Raw genomic sequence first — 15,755 nt, forward strand, 5'->3', positions numbered from 1 at the left:
ATCTGTCAAACTCTGCAGAGACAAGAAATCATCATGGTGGTCTGGTAATAATGGAGGAAATTAAGAAAGAGAACATCTACATCAGAGGACATGTCATTGGATGTAAGAAGTATGTAGCGCTGTATGTATTGTTTTTTAAGTATGTCTTTAACAGTAGGGCTGCACGGAAGGGGGGGTGCCATTTCAGTTTTCGCCTCAGGCAGCAGATAGGCTAGGTACACCCCTGCTACCAATCAGATATTGATCACCTATCCTGAGGATAGTCATCAAGATAAATGGACCAGAAAACCATTTTAAACACATCTCCAAGGCATACTAAGATTGTATATCTAAGGGCTCATGCACACGACTGTATGCCCTCCGAGACATACAGTCCTTGAGCAGGCCATATGTCCCGAAGCGGCATACATCGTGCACATGGGAGCACACAGCATCATAGGTTACTATGATGCTGTGCGCATCGGGCCGCCTGCAGGGCTATTGTTCCGCCCTCATAATATTGTTGACCCATGACACATCCATCAGGTGGTACAGGACAGCCAATTGAAACATTTCAGCACATGGACATACCCCCTACCTTATAAATAAAACTGATCTGGCCGCCATTTTACATTCAGTTTTTTGCCAGTGTAGGGAGAGGTTGCTGTGTGGAGCAGGGACAGACTGTTAGGGACACAAATCTCTAGCTAATAGCACCACAAAAGTCCTTTTAAGGCCTGGTATAGGTGTGTTATCAATAGGTGTGACATACTGAGGGGTGTAATATACTTATACTTTCTAACATAGAAAGTATATTATAGTGCAATTGTATTGTGCAGCAGTTGTGCGCTGTTCTGCTGTGTTACCGCAGCTACACAGAGTGACAAACGCTATTGGAGCAAATAATTTCTACTGGTGTGATTTACCAGTTGCCCCCTGAAAAAACTGATTGAGGCAGGGGTGTTATATACCAAAAATATACTTTCTATATAGTACATTTAGGTAGTGCAGCATTTGTCTGCGGTTTTGCTGCGTTACCTCAGCTACACAGAGTGAAAAACACTATTTGAAGAAATAATTTCTACTGGTATGATTTACCAGTTGCCCCCCAAAAAACTGATTGAAGCAGGGGTGTTATATACAAATAATATACTTTCTATATAGTGCATTTAGGTAGTGCAGCATTTGTCTAATGTACCTCCAGCCACAGAATCCAAAGTTCTGTGCTGTCAGGTGAATGCCTATTGCCTCATTTTTGGGGCCTGTACTGGCCGACAGTTATCTGGATGGCCATACCTGTATCCCTTTCCCTGCCCACGCCATCCTTTTTTAGACCTGGCATGAGCGGAAAAAATATGCAGATCGCGGTGCTAAGGACCTTTGCGCCACAATCTGTGTCAGAAATACACCTAATATAGATGTATTTCTATTTAATAAATGACCACCTAGTTGTATTATTATTTGTGGGTAATATCTTTATATTATATAGATTCTAGTGTATTATACTGTGTCCTGTATTTCCCAGTAGAAAATGATCCTTGGGAAACACAGTCCTCATCCCTGACCACCAGGACCAGGTAGCGCTCTGTCAGTACATGGCGGCCTCCCCTCTCCGCCACGCTGCTCCGCTGTGTACTGGTGCTTATTCTGACACTAGGGCTGGGTTCACATTCTATTTTTGCCATCCATTTAATGTATACCAAAAATGTATGCGTTAACAGATGCCTCAGACTGATGCCGTACAGTGGCGTCCGTTCACCATACAGTTCAATGGTAGGAAAAAAATGTAACGTACGCATTTTTTTAATAGACTCTGCAAGATACAAAAACGTGGAGTGCTGCACATTTGAATACATCAAACCGATAGGAAATAAAACTTTTCTAGGCTCCAGCAGGGCACATTTTTCAGAATTTCCCTTTAAGACGCATAAAAATGGCCCCTGATTAAAATACATATTTTTTGTGGGAAATTTTGCCAATGATCCCCCTCTGGTATGTCACTGTCCATGTTGTGGGACTATTTGTGCACTTCTATTAACTGCTTGCTGGCTGCAAATATGACCTGAAAGTTTTTCCGGTTCGCCTGCCATTAAAGTGAATGGAGCCCGCCGCGAACTTGCGGTCCGCGAACATTTGATCACATTCGCGCGATGGCGTTCGCAAACCGTCCCAGACGATGTTCGTCCATCACTACCTGTGATCATAAAATGTTAGATATAACATGCAATATCAAAGGAATTTTCCAGAATGCTTAGCATTTACTCCAATATTTAAGGAATACATTTCCAGCAGACAAAATTGTTTCAAGGGTTCTATAGAACAGCACATGCGTGCCTTAAAGGTAATGTGTCATTATAAAACGACCTAATGTTTATATCACGGTTTTATGTTAAACATATTTTGAAATAATTTTTAATATTTTTAATTTTACATGTCACTATATTTTAAAAAATCCTAAAATCCTGCAGTTTTCGCACTGGCCACTAAGCCTAATAATAGGCCCCACTTCTCGGTGCTAAGTTGCAAAAATGCTCACATAAGGAGTTGGCGATGTGTCTGGTAAAAAGCAAAGAAGCTCGGGTGCTCCACAAAGGGAAGCGTGACCAGTAGGTGTATCAGTGGTGAGATGATCTGCAGTCAATAATTTCTAGGACAGATTCAGAATTAGTAAAATGGCAGCAGAAACATTGATACCATCAGGTGGGACTTTGTGACCTCGGTACCTTGTTGTCCTCTAAATTTCGTTGCTGCATATCTGCTAATGACGCTATTCTTATGCACAAGTCAGATCTCACAGACTTTAGTTATTAGCATCTACCTTGACAGAGAATGTTTCATCTGGTGATGTTTGCAATCAATATTTCATCTATTCGAAGAAATCTGAGTTATTATAATCGTAAGAAATGAAACAGAACATTTGAAAAGTTCATGAGAAATATGAAACGTTTCCATATTATTGGAATTGGATTCATTTCAACATATTTCTGATAATCTTAATATTTTATTTCATAGGAAATATCTCCTGGATGAAAGAGAAGAGAACAGGTAAGCCATTCAATTACTTTGTGGGAGCGCTTTTGTCTCCCATATAACATGCATCAGATATCTCCTATAGGTGACTGGATCCATTAAGACCAAGACGTGGTCTGTCAGTCTGAAATGATAGTTGATAAAAACATGCAGCTCTTTGCATACTGACATTGAATGTTGCCAGTCATGTGAAATGTTATTTTTCTAGACATGACATTTAGCAATTTAAATGCAAACAGCTTCTGTAGAGCCAGAATTATATTTAGGATTGGAAAAAAATATATAATTTTTTTTTTTAGATAAGAGGAAACATGGTCTCTGTATATCCACCCTGTATATCCACCATGATCCTGATCCTTCCATTAATTGTAAAATGTTAGCCTCATTGCTCTGATTTTTTAGAAACATGGCAGTAGAACAAAATTCATAAGTATTATCTTAAAGGGGTTTTCCAGGCTCTTGATATTGATGACCTATCCTCAGAACAGGGTATTAAAGGGGTGGTCCGTGCTTTTAATATGACCTATCCTTATTAATATCAGATCTGCGGGGATCTGACACCCGGCACCCCCACCGATCAGCTGTATGAAGGGAAGGCACATGCAGTGTTCACCTGCCGTCTCCCTTCTCTCTTCCTGCTGGCTGCTGCTTTGCCATAGACATAACAACAGCAGGAAGAGAGATGGGAGATTGCACGTGCACGATCGGCGGGGATGCCGGTGTCAAAACTCTGCCAATCTGACATTGATGACCTATCCTGAGGATAGGTCATCAATATTAAAACCCCTTTAATATCAGGTCAGTGAGGGTCCGACATTCCGTTCCCCCACCGATCAGCTGTTCCTTGCATCCTCCGGTGCTGGAATTAGCACTCTGAATGGAAGTGTAATAGCCGTGACAGGTTACTGCAGCTCAGCTCCCACAATGGGAAATAAGCTGCAGTAACCCAGCATGGCCACTACACTTTGTATGGAGCTGTGTTTTTCCATTCACAGTCCTAATACCAGCAGCGGATCAGTGGGGGAGCGGCGTATCGGACCCTTAGTTGTGGTCTTGTGTCCCCCCACTGAACAGCTGTTTGAAAGGGTTGTACCTCTTTTGGCAAAAGCTGCTGCCTCTTCCAGGAAAATGTTCATTTCTTACCCAGTGCATTCTTGTGTTGTAGTTATGCAAAAGAACGGGGACAATCTGTCTGACATTTATAGAGCAATAACGGCATCAGATCATTTAAGGTCCGAGTTTGTCCAATTCAGCAGCCATGACTGTCCTGCTAACATGTACATTCAGCTCAGCCATAGATGCATGCTTGTTTCAGTAGAACAGGAGAAACAAGGAGCTGCTTGGGGAAGCATTAAAGGTATTCTTGGTTCTGTAGCCACCATCTTTAGTTGACTATGTCTCATTTTCATCACATGCCATATACCGTACATTTTGGAGAAAATGCCATCTTTATCATACTATACTACAGAAACAACGGTTTGTTACATACAGTACATATAGTGATTAACTTGTACATCAGTTGTATGCCACAGATACAGAACATAGAGTGATACTTCCCTATTTCGTTACATAATCGGTTAAGGCCAACTTACTGCATGGATATAACAGAATGTGACCGGAATTCTGAATTCTCCAATGCCTACATTTGCATAAGTATCCCCAACCAGCTTGTGCATTTTTATGAGGTGAGAATGACATTTATAATCATCGTACACTCTGCACAAAGTTTAATATTTTTTTATCGATTCTGGAAGCTTATTAAACAGCTAATTACATATCTCAGGGTGAACTTTTAAAAAACCATGGAGCAAACATTTAGAAAGACGAGTAAAAGAAATCTGAAACATTTTGTAATTTACTAATAATAACAGGAAAAAGGTAAAGCAGTATTTTGGATTGAATTTAAATTTGGACTAGTAAATTTTATTTACTTCCATCTCATTAAATCCAACAATAAGCTGATTCGCATTTTGCATATCAATTATTCAGTGCAATTTAGGAATGTACAGTATATGTCTGTATCTAGACTGTTGTCAATGGTCGCCAAAAAGTAGCACCTTGAACAATTGAGGAAAAAACACTTTAAAAATATGCCTCATGGATTATTTAAAGGGAACGTGTCATCAGAAAATGATCAGCTTTTTTATGTTTTCATATTTTTAAAGAATTTTTGATTATTATTTTTAATTTGTCATATCACTTTTTATATTTAAACTAAAGCCCAAAATCCTGCAGTTTTCGCACTGGCCACTATGTCTAATAATTGCACCACTTCTTGGTTTGTACAGATTACTGCAGTTAACTCATTCTATTCCTGCCTGTAATATGACCTCTGTGTATAGATAAAACAGGAACCAGCATTCACAATAGGCAATTGTAAGAGCTTATCTATTCTTCCCTTGTACAATGACCTCTGCACAGGTCACTGAGCATGCCTAGAAAACTCATAGAAGTCAATGAGGACCCCTCCTGACTATTGTGTCTATGGCCCATGGATCTGCCGTAAAGCAATTTTTTATTGCTTTGTAAATGCTGTTAAGAACAGCTCAGGCAAGATGGCCGCCCAATAATCATGTTCAGGAAATAGAGTTTAAAAAATTTTACAATCAGAAAATAAAGGCTACTTTCACACGTGTTTATATTTTCTGGTATTGAGATCCGTCATAGGATCTCAATACCGGACAAAAACGTTTCTGTTTTGTCCCCATTCATTGTCATTGGGGACATAATTTAACTGAACAGAATGGAGTGCTCCATAATGCATTCCGTTCCGTTTGGTTGCGTTCCCATACCGGAGAGCAAACCGCAGCATGTTGCGGTTTTCTTTCCATCATGGGATGCGGAGCAAAACAGATTAGGCATGACCCACAATGCAAGTCAATGGGGACGGATCTGTTTCCTCAGACACAATAGAAAACGGATTTGTCCCCCATTGACTTTCAATAGTGTTCATGACGGTTCTGTCATTGCTATGATAATACAACCAGATCCGTTCGTAACGGATGCAGACGGTTGTATTATCAGTAACGGAAGCGTTTTTGCTGATCCCTGAAAGTAGCCTTAGAAAAAAAGGATGTGTGTTACTATGTGGTTTTAACTGGCAGATACCATTTTTGGTGACACATTTCCTTTAAAAGTGGCAAGATAAAGTTCTGTTCAGTTTTAAATCATGCCTTCTAATTATAATGGAGACATAACAGGGAAATGGAATCTGTCAGGCTTCCATTGGTGTTTTTGGTATTTTTGTTGGCAAGATTAGCCATGCAGACTGTGCCATTTCTTGTATTATTATTTTCTGTTAAAGACAAAGAAAGCATGTACAACTATGCAGAGTACCAAAGTGTTCTACCCCAATTTATTCACCTCAAATGCCCAATTTTTCTGTCCAACCTTTTGCCATACAGTCAGACAAAGACTTATTAATATGCCATCAAAAAAAACTTGGGAACAGAATGGATTGGTTTTAAGTAGAGATGAGCGAAATTATGAAAATTTTATTCAGCTGCTTTGCAGAATTTCACAAAGCAATTTGATTCATGACAAATTACTTTGTCACAAAGCACATTTTTCTGTACGTAGCAGGCACAATGATGGTGAGTGGTGATTGCTCCGCCCCTGTCATTGAACCCCTCAGATGGCGCGTTCATCGCTGATTGTGGCATCTGAGGCTACCATTTAGGCCTTTTAGGCTATTAGGAAAAGGAATCCTGCAAACATTCAAGACTTGGAGAGAAATGCGGTGGAAGAATCTACCAGCAGACAGGTGCAAGAAGCTCGCAGATAGCTCCAGAAAAGGTCTAGAAAGGGTTGTCTACGACGTATACTATGTTGACACTTGTTGTTGAATGTATTTGGACATGCTATTAAAATATTCTAATGATACAAAATTGTCATATATCCAGTTATTTCTGAAAATATTGGCTTTTATGCTAAACAATCAAGGATGCCAATAATGTTGAATACACATGTATGTACAGATGTTTACTTCCTTAACTTCCCTCATGACTGGACATGATACTGCACTATTGTCTTTCGATCTCTTTCTAATATGTGTCTATGTGTGGCCACCCAGTGGTGGTGATGTACACTTGAGCCTGGCAGCAGGATTTTGCAAAAATTTTGCAATATTGTATTGAATTGATTTTATGAAAAATTGGAGTAGTCTTCAAGCATAAACAAGCTTTTCAGTTTCACATTTGTAAAAAAAAAAAAAAAAGGCTTCCCTCCCTATGGTGCCCATAGAACTGAGCTCCGTTGCATGTATACATGGCAGTGGCACTTAACTCTACACATGGCCTCCCCTCTCTCACAGTTTGTGCAATGTACTGGATACCTGTACATAGCATAGAGAAGCTTTCTTCCTCTGGCCAATGCTTTTCCTGCTGCAGTTGAATAACATATGTGAGAAAAGCCTCTCTGTGCAATGTGGGTGTGGAAGGGCATAAATGGACCTGAGCCCCATTACAATATTAACATTGCCCAGTTTAGTGAGCACCACAGAAAGGGAGGTCATTTTTTTTTTTCAAATATGAAATTGGAAGACTCTTTTGAGAATAAGAAAGCTACATTTTAATAAATATCCTACAGAAACACTTCAGTAATACATATCTAGTTCCATATATCATTGTGAACTACCACCGTAGCACTTATAGCAGTTGCTCCTACAGGGCCCATGCTCTCAGGTGGGGCAGTCACCTGGGCTGGCACACAGTGCAGGTCCTGAGTCCTGCAGACCACTGGTGAAATTACCACAGGCGGATGATTTCAGAAGATAGGTACTCACACTGGTCAGTGTCAAAATTTAGGGTAGAGTGTCAAGACTTAGGTGGAATTTGTCAAGCCCTGCATTCCAAAATTCTTGTTTTAAAAAGCAGCAAATTAGGGTTTTGTGACTTTTTGGTCTTATTTGCACAAAAATTTGCAATTTTTTTGCATTTTTACACCACTGACTCCAGTTTTGAAAAGCAAGTGGAAGAATTGGCATGTTTAGCTATGTTCAGAGTCGGACTGGCCCACCAGAGTACCAGAGGATCATCCAGTGGGCCCAGGCTCATAATACCATAGTGGGCTTGAAAAGTCCAGAAGAAAAAAAAACATTTGGCTGCCTTTGGAGCCAGTTAGTTGCCACTAGAGTCTAATTTGTTGATTCAAAAATTAGACTTGATGAAATAGGGGTTGGGCACCGAGTATACTTTTCTGTGGTGGGCACAAGGAACCCTAGTCTGGCATTGGCTATGTTAACTACTTTTACCCCAGATTTATCACTCTGACGTTTTTTAAAAAGTCACAAGAAAATGTCAAACTCACTCCAGCAGGGGGTGGCATAAGAAAAAACATTTAGTAGCATTTCTACATAAAAGTGATAGATATAAAGTTGAGCCAAATTTAACAAACAACATGTGACATTTGATAAATTTGTTGCAACGTACACCAATACAGACTACAGCATAAATATCTCCATATTGCTGTGGCTGCAGCAGCTCCATATAGTGAGATAAAGTATTGTGGAGTAGAGACAGCTCCCTGTCACATTTGTAGAGGCCATCTTGAGGGAAGAGGAAGCACCCACATCACACTGAGCCTGACACTGACAGTGTAAATATAACATATTTAATATAATTGCTAGGTGGGATCAACACCTTCTGAAATGCTCTGCAGCAGATTCCTGAGTCTAATGATACCCCACACAATGCGACGGAGTACAAAGAGCGTTTATTACCTTGTGAGATGTAATAATCAATCAATAAAATCTATGTAATAAAATAATGGGTGTATATTATTTGACACTTAATTGGTACCTCATAGGATCCAGGCCCTGGAGTAATCTCCTTTGAGTCTTTGAAGCGTTCTTCTCTTGGAACCGATGATGGGGTTTGTACAACTGGCTTCTTTACTGGGTCGTAGGCTCCCGGTCCTGAGGGTAAGAAAAGTAATAGCATTTGGATTAATCAATAAATAACACAAAGCAGTGAGTTATGGTTGCACATCAGATACTGTATATTACCTGCACTGTCCAATGTGGACAGGCTAAGGCATATCTACCATTTTAATGTATACTTTATGTTATAATATACTATGTCACATATTACTTCAGTTTCACATAATCATAATAATTTAACAATATATGAAACTTTCTGATTAAGATTTCAAAGTAAATCTATGAAACAGATCTTATTTATTGCAGAGCTAGTGGCTACACAGCTCGATAAGACTTCTTACCCATTTTCCATTGTCAATATATATTCCCGAAACTACTGAACAAAAATGAAAGCTTGCCAGACTCGTAAATATATAGTTTATCTGCCTCCTAATTCAGAGGTAGAGGTAGTCTTTATCATATTGAAGATCTTGATAAAATGTCTGCTTGGCTCTCTGGTCCTAAGGGTTTGACTTTGCTACCCCTCTTCCATTCTTAGGGCCCTAATAACCTACAGATTCTGCAGGCGATTGTCGGGAGGGAAGCATTCCTATCTGGTAATAGCCTGCTCGCTAGTGGAGGAGACCACTGCTACTGAATGCAGCGATCTCCTCAGTATGGGGAGGAGCGATCGCTTATGTCAGGCATGGCCAACCTGTGGCTCTCCAGCTGTTGTAAAACTACAACTCCCACTATGCCCTGCTGTAGGCTGATATCGGTAGACTGTCTGGGCATGATGGGAGTTGTAGTTTTGCAACAGCTGGAGAGCCTCAGGTTGGCCATCCCTGGCTTATGCCATCGCTCGTCCCCATACTAAAGCACAGTTTGCCGGCAGTAGATCGTGATTACACAGCACGATCTGGCATCGGCAAAGGATGATTGCTAAACATGTTGAAAGACTCAGTTTCCTCGATGAAAACTGCCAGATCATCACTAGTGTTGATCAAGCACCAAAGTGCTCGGGTGCTCGGGCCGAACACATCGGGATGCTTGGGTGCTCTACCGAGCACCTGAGTATAATGAAAGTCAATGGGAGAAATCGAGCATTAAACCAGGCACCCCGTGCTCTGAAGAGGGGAGGGTGTCTGGTTCATAGGAAAAGGTCAGAAATTGATGGAAACACCACTGAAATGGTTCGGGAACAGCATGGGGAGTATGTCTGGATGCATCTTGGACTCCCAGGTCGCTGCTGGGAACGATGTTGTCTGAGTAGTACGCCACTTTTACAGACTGACAATAATACACAAAAAAAAAACGAAGATAAAATCGATTTTAGAGGAATAATTGTTAGGAAACATTCTTTCCTGTATATTTACTTGTATATAAAGTGCAAGTGCTGCCAAAAATTACAAGGAAGAGGCACTCCGATACAACCTGTATATCACATAAAGGTGGGCCTCATTCACATTGTGGTACAATTGTTCAGGTAGTGGGACTCCTACACTCATTAAGTCTATGCACTAAGTGAAAGGGCTGCCAAAAATTACAAGGAATCAGCACTCCAATACACCCTTTGTTACACATAAAGGAGGGCATCATACACAGCCTTCAAAAATTATGATTGATGGCCTGCTGGTGACCCTCAAAAACATTAGGAGCAAGGGTCTGCTGATCTGACTATCTAAAACATTATGGGCGAGGGCCTGCTGCCGCTTTGGTGACTCTAGATAACCTGGGGCCAATCTCACGTCCCCGTGACGGCGACGATCCATTCGGATGTCTGCCATATCAACTTTCATTGTTATTTTCAGCCCAAACCATGTAGACCATGGGTAACAGGGAATTCATGGTTTGATTCCGGAGAGGGAGCCTGAGAAACAGGTACGGCTACCACATCCAAGTAAGGCAGCATGCGCGCAAATTACCTATTAGGTATAATTAGGTGAGGGCCTTCAGGTGAGCTGACCCTGTAAAAGATTTGAGGTGCGGGCCTGCTGGTGACCTGACCCTGTAAAACATTATATGCGAGGGCCTTCTAGTGAGCTTACCCTCTAAAAAATTGCATGCGAGGGCCTGATGGTGAGCTGAACCTGTAAAACATTATATGCGAGGGCCTGCTAGTGAGCTGACCCTCTAAAAAATTATATATGATGGCCTGCTGGTGAGCTGACCATGTAAATCATTAAATGCGAGGGACTGCTGGAGAGCTGACCCCCTAAAAAATTATATGCGAGGGCCTGCTGGTGAGCTGACCCTGTAAAAAATTATATGCGAGGGCCTGCTGGTGAGCTGACCCTCTAAAAAATTATATGCGAGGGCCTGCTGGTGAGCTGACCCTGTAAAACATTGTAGGTGAGGGCCTGCTGGTGAGCTGACCCTGTAAAACAATATATGCGAGAGCCTGCTGGTGAGCTGACCCTCTAAAAAATTATGTGCGAGGGCCTGCTGGTGTGCTGACCCTGTAAAACATTGTAGGTGAGGGCCTGCAGCTGAGCTGACCCTGTAAAACATTATATGCGAAGGGCATATATGCGAGGGCATTATATGCGACGAATAAGCATTGTGTTGATATGATGGAAGAGGAGAAGAAGGATGAGAAAAGGAAGATTCAACCATAGACCCTAGTTTGGGGTGGAAGGGGTGCATGGGAATACAGTGTATTCAGTACATTATAAACAACACATTTAAAGTGCTTTTATGTTTATCAGCTTTCCTCTGGTGGAGTCGATAAGTCATGGTCAATCCAGGCCTTGTTCATTTTTATAAGAGTCAAACTGCCAGCATTTTCAGTTGCCAGGCGGATATGCTTATCTGTTATAATGCCACCAGCAGCACTAAATACCCGCTCAGACAAAACGCTGGTGGCAGGGCAAGCCAGCACCTCCAAGGCGTAGAGCGCCAGTTCGTGCCACGTGTACAGCTTGGATACCCAGTAGATGTAAGGCACTGAGGAATCATTGTGGACACTGACACAGTCTGCTATGTACTCCTTCACCATCTTCCAAAATTTGTCCCTCCTTGTGACAGTATGCTGCGCATCAGGGTGAGGGTGCTGGCGGGGTGTCATGAAACTGTCCTAGGCTTTGGAGAGTGTTGCCCTGCCTCTGTTGGAACTGCTCTGTGTTCCCCTTGTCTCCCCTCCTCAGTTGGCAAAGGTACTACGGACTCCACCAGCGTTGTCAGATGGAAATTTTTGGCGCAATATTTCAACAAGGATCTTCTGGTATTGCACCTTTTTGTATGTCCTCTCCACCAGAGGAATGAGAGATGAGAATTTCTCTTTGTAGCAGGGGTCAAGAAGGGAGAACATCCAGTAATCCGTGTTGTCTAAAATGCGTATAATATGGGGGCCGCGGGAAAGGCAGCCTAACATGAAGTCAGCCATGTGTGCCAGAGTACCAACAGGCAAGACTCCACTGTCGTCATCAGGAGGATCACTCTCAATCTCCTCATCCTATTCCTCCTCTTCTGCCCACCCACGCTGAACAGATGGAATTAAACTACCCTCTGTAGCGGAGGCAACAGTCTCCTGCTCCTCCTCCTCTTCATCGTCCAATTCGCGCTGAGAAGACGAACTGAGGGTGGTCTGGCTATCACCCTGTGTAATGTCTTCCCCCATTTTCACCTCTTCCACATGCAAAACGTCGTCCTTAATTGTGAGCAGCAAGCGTTTGAGTAGACACAGAAGTGGGATGGTTATGCTGAAAATAGCGTTATCGCTGCTCACCATCTGTGTTGATTCCTCAAAGTTTCTTAAAACCTCACAGAGGCCAGACATCCATGCCCACTCCTCGCTTGTGAATAGTGGAAGCTGACTGAAAAGGCGACGACCATGTCGCAGCTGGTATTCCACTACTGCCCTCTGCTGCTCACAAAGCCTGGCCAACATGTGGAAAGTGGAGTTCCAGGGCGTGCTCACGTCGCACAACAGCCGGTGAGCTGGCATTTTCAAGAGCTGTTGCAGCGTTGACAGACCGGCTGAAGCTGTCGATGACTTGCAGAAATCTGCACACACACGGCGCACCTTCACCAGTAGCCTGGTTGTAGGTTGAGTGGCTAGAGCCACAGCTCAGACTGGTCTCTTATCCCCTGCCACAACTCTGTGGTGGTGTGCTGTTTGTTGCCTAAGCATATCAGCTTCAGGGCGGCCTGTTTCCACTTCCCCACTGCAGTGCTACACTGCTTCCAGCTACCGACTGATGACTGACTGGTGCTGCACGCGGATAATTCGGAAGTGCAGGAGGAGGCGGAGTTAAAATCACGTTCCCCCCCCCCTAGTTAAAATCACGTTCCCCCATCATTGGTGGCAGTGGAGAGTCCCGATCGGAGTCCCAGTTTAATCGCTGGGGTTCCGATCGGTAACCATGGCAACCAGGACGCTACTGCAGTCCTGGTTGCCATGGTTACTTAGCAATTTTTAGAAGCATTATACTTACCTGCGAGCTGCGATGTCTGTGACCGGCCGAGCGCTCCTCCTACTGGTAAGTGAAAGGTCTGTGCGGCGCATTGCCTATAGCACAGACCTGTCACTTACCAGTAGGAGGAGCGCCCGGCTGGTCACACAAATCGCAGGTAAGTATAATGCTTCTAAAAATTGCTGCAGTAGTGTCCTAGATGCCATGGTTACCGATCGGAGCCCCAGCGATTAAACTGGGACTCCGATCAGAACTCTCCACTGCCACCAATGATGGGGGAACGTAATTTTAACTGGGGGGGGAGATGTGAGGCCGCACTGGCCACCAATAATGGGGGATTCGGAACGTGATTTTAACTGGGGGGGGATAGGGGAGACGGCACTGGCCACAAATGATGGGGGATTCGGAACGATGGGGGGGGAGATGTGAGGCCGCACTGGCCACCAATGATGAGGGGAACGTGATTTTAATTAGGGGGGGAGAGGGGAGGCCGCACTGGCCACCAATGATGGGGGAACGTGATTTTAATTAGGGGGGGAAGAGGGGAGGCAGCACTGGCCACCAATGAATGTAATACAGGGGAGGGAGGGGGGTCTGCCCCCTCCTGCCTGGCAGCACCTGATCTCTTACAGGGGGCAATGATATGCACAATTAACCCTTCAGGTGCGGCACCTGAGGGGTTAATTGTGCGGATCACAGCCCCCTGTAAGAGATCGGGTGCTGCCAGGCAGCAGGGGGCAGTCATGTACACAGTTCGTAGGATATTCTAACTTGAAGCGTCCCCATCACTATGGGGACGCCTCTGTGTTAGAATATACTGTCGGATATGAGTTTCACAATCTAACTCAAATCCGATGGTATATTCTAACATAGAGGCGTTACCATGGTGATGGGGACGCTTCAAGTTAAAATATACCATCGGATTGGAGAAAACTCTGATCCTATGGTATATTAACTCCTGACTTTACATTGAAAGTCAATGGGGGACGGATCAGTTTGCAATTGCACCATATTGTGTCAACATCAAACGGATCCGTCCCCATTGACTTGCATTGTAAGTCAGGACGGATCAGTTTGGCTCCGCACGGCCAGGCGGACACCAAAACGACTTTTTTTTCATGTCCGTGGATCCTCCAAAAATCAAGGAAGACTATGAATGAGCCGAACATGCCTCATCGTGTGTTATATAGCACCCGATGACGCGTTCCGGCCAGCCAATCACTGTAATGCCAGAAGCCAACATGGCTACTGGCATTACAGTGAGGGCAGTACTTATCTGCATGTTTATTGGTTGTGTAGCAGCCAAGAAACTTGCGGGGAGGAGACTCGAGCATGGCGCTCGAGCACATGCGGTAGTCGGCCGTGTACCGCCATGTGCCGAGTATCGAGATGCTCCAGCCAAACAGGCGTTCGGCCGAGCATGCTCGATCAACACTAATCATCACTAGTGAGTGTTCATATGAACACTGGTTAGGCCTCTTTCACACGGGCGTCATGTGTGAGTGCCGGATAGGATGCGGGTGCATCGTGGGAAAATCGTGCGATTTTGCCTGCGAGTGAGGTGAGTTTTGACTGCGATTGCGTTGCATTCTTCAGTTTTTTTCGCGCGAGTGCAATGCATTTTGCATGCACATGAGAAAAAACTGAATGTTGTACCCAGAGCCGAACCCGGACTTCTTCACTGAAGTTAGGGTTTGGGTTAGGTATTCTGTAGATTTTAATATAACTATGCTATAAGGGAAAATAATAGCATTCTTAATACAGAATGCTAAGTAAATTAGGAATGGAGGGGTTAAAAAATATATATATATATAATTTAACTCACCTCATCCACTTTGAGGAACTGGGAGAAAAGGACCTTTGGTGAAGTCACTGCACTCATCACATGGTCGTTTTCTCTCAGGTCTTTAAAGAAGAAGAAAGAAGACAATCTGGGCTGCGCGAACAAGTGTATAAGGTGAGTATTTTTTTTAACCCCTCCATCCCTAATTTACTTCTGTATTCAGAATTCTATTATTTTCCCTTATAACCATGTTATAAGGGAAAATAATAAAGATCGGGTCCCCATCCTGATCGTCACCTAGCAACCATGCGTGAAAATCGCACCGCATCCGCACTTGCTTGCGGATGCATGTGATTTTCACGCAGCCCCATTCACTTCTATGGGGCCTGTGTTACTTGAAAAACGCACAATATAGAGCCTGCTGCAATTTTCACTCAAAGCACAAGTGATGCGTGAAAATCACTGCTCATGTGCACAGCCCCATTGAAGTAAATGGGTCCGGGTTCACGTCACGCATTGCACCCGCGCGGAATTCTCGCCCGTGTGAAAGGGACCTTAGCGATGATCTTACCAATTATCTGTAGGTGTAATAGGACCTTTACCTCTGTTGCTAGACACACTATTAGTTGCCTGAGGGTACTTGCACACTTGCGGCAGAGCATTCCGGCAGGCAGTTACGTAGCCAGAACCG

General features: G+C 43.4%; 1 protein-coding gene across 1 annotated transcript in view; it reads right to left on the reverse strand.

Annotated features, from left to right (window-relative positions):
• STPG2 (sperm tail PG-rich repeat containing 2) overlaps window positions 1-15,755 on the reverse strand; it is a 1,039,376-nt gene that overhangs the window by 569,811 nt on the left and 453,810 nt on the right. The window contains exon 13 of the mRNA XM_040419865.1: window positions 8,808-8,923. Within this exon, the coding sequence (XP_040275799.1) occupies window positions 8,808-8,923 (116 nt within the window). The remainder of the gene's footprint in view (window positions 1-8,807; window positions 8,924-15,755) is intronic.

This window comes from Bufo bufo, chromosome 2 (assembly GCF_905171765.1).
Source record: "Bufo bufo chromosome 2, aBufBuf1.1, whole genome shotgun sequence".
NCBI lineage: Eukaryota > Metazoa > Chordata > Amphibia > Anura > Bufonidae > Bufo > Bufo bufo.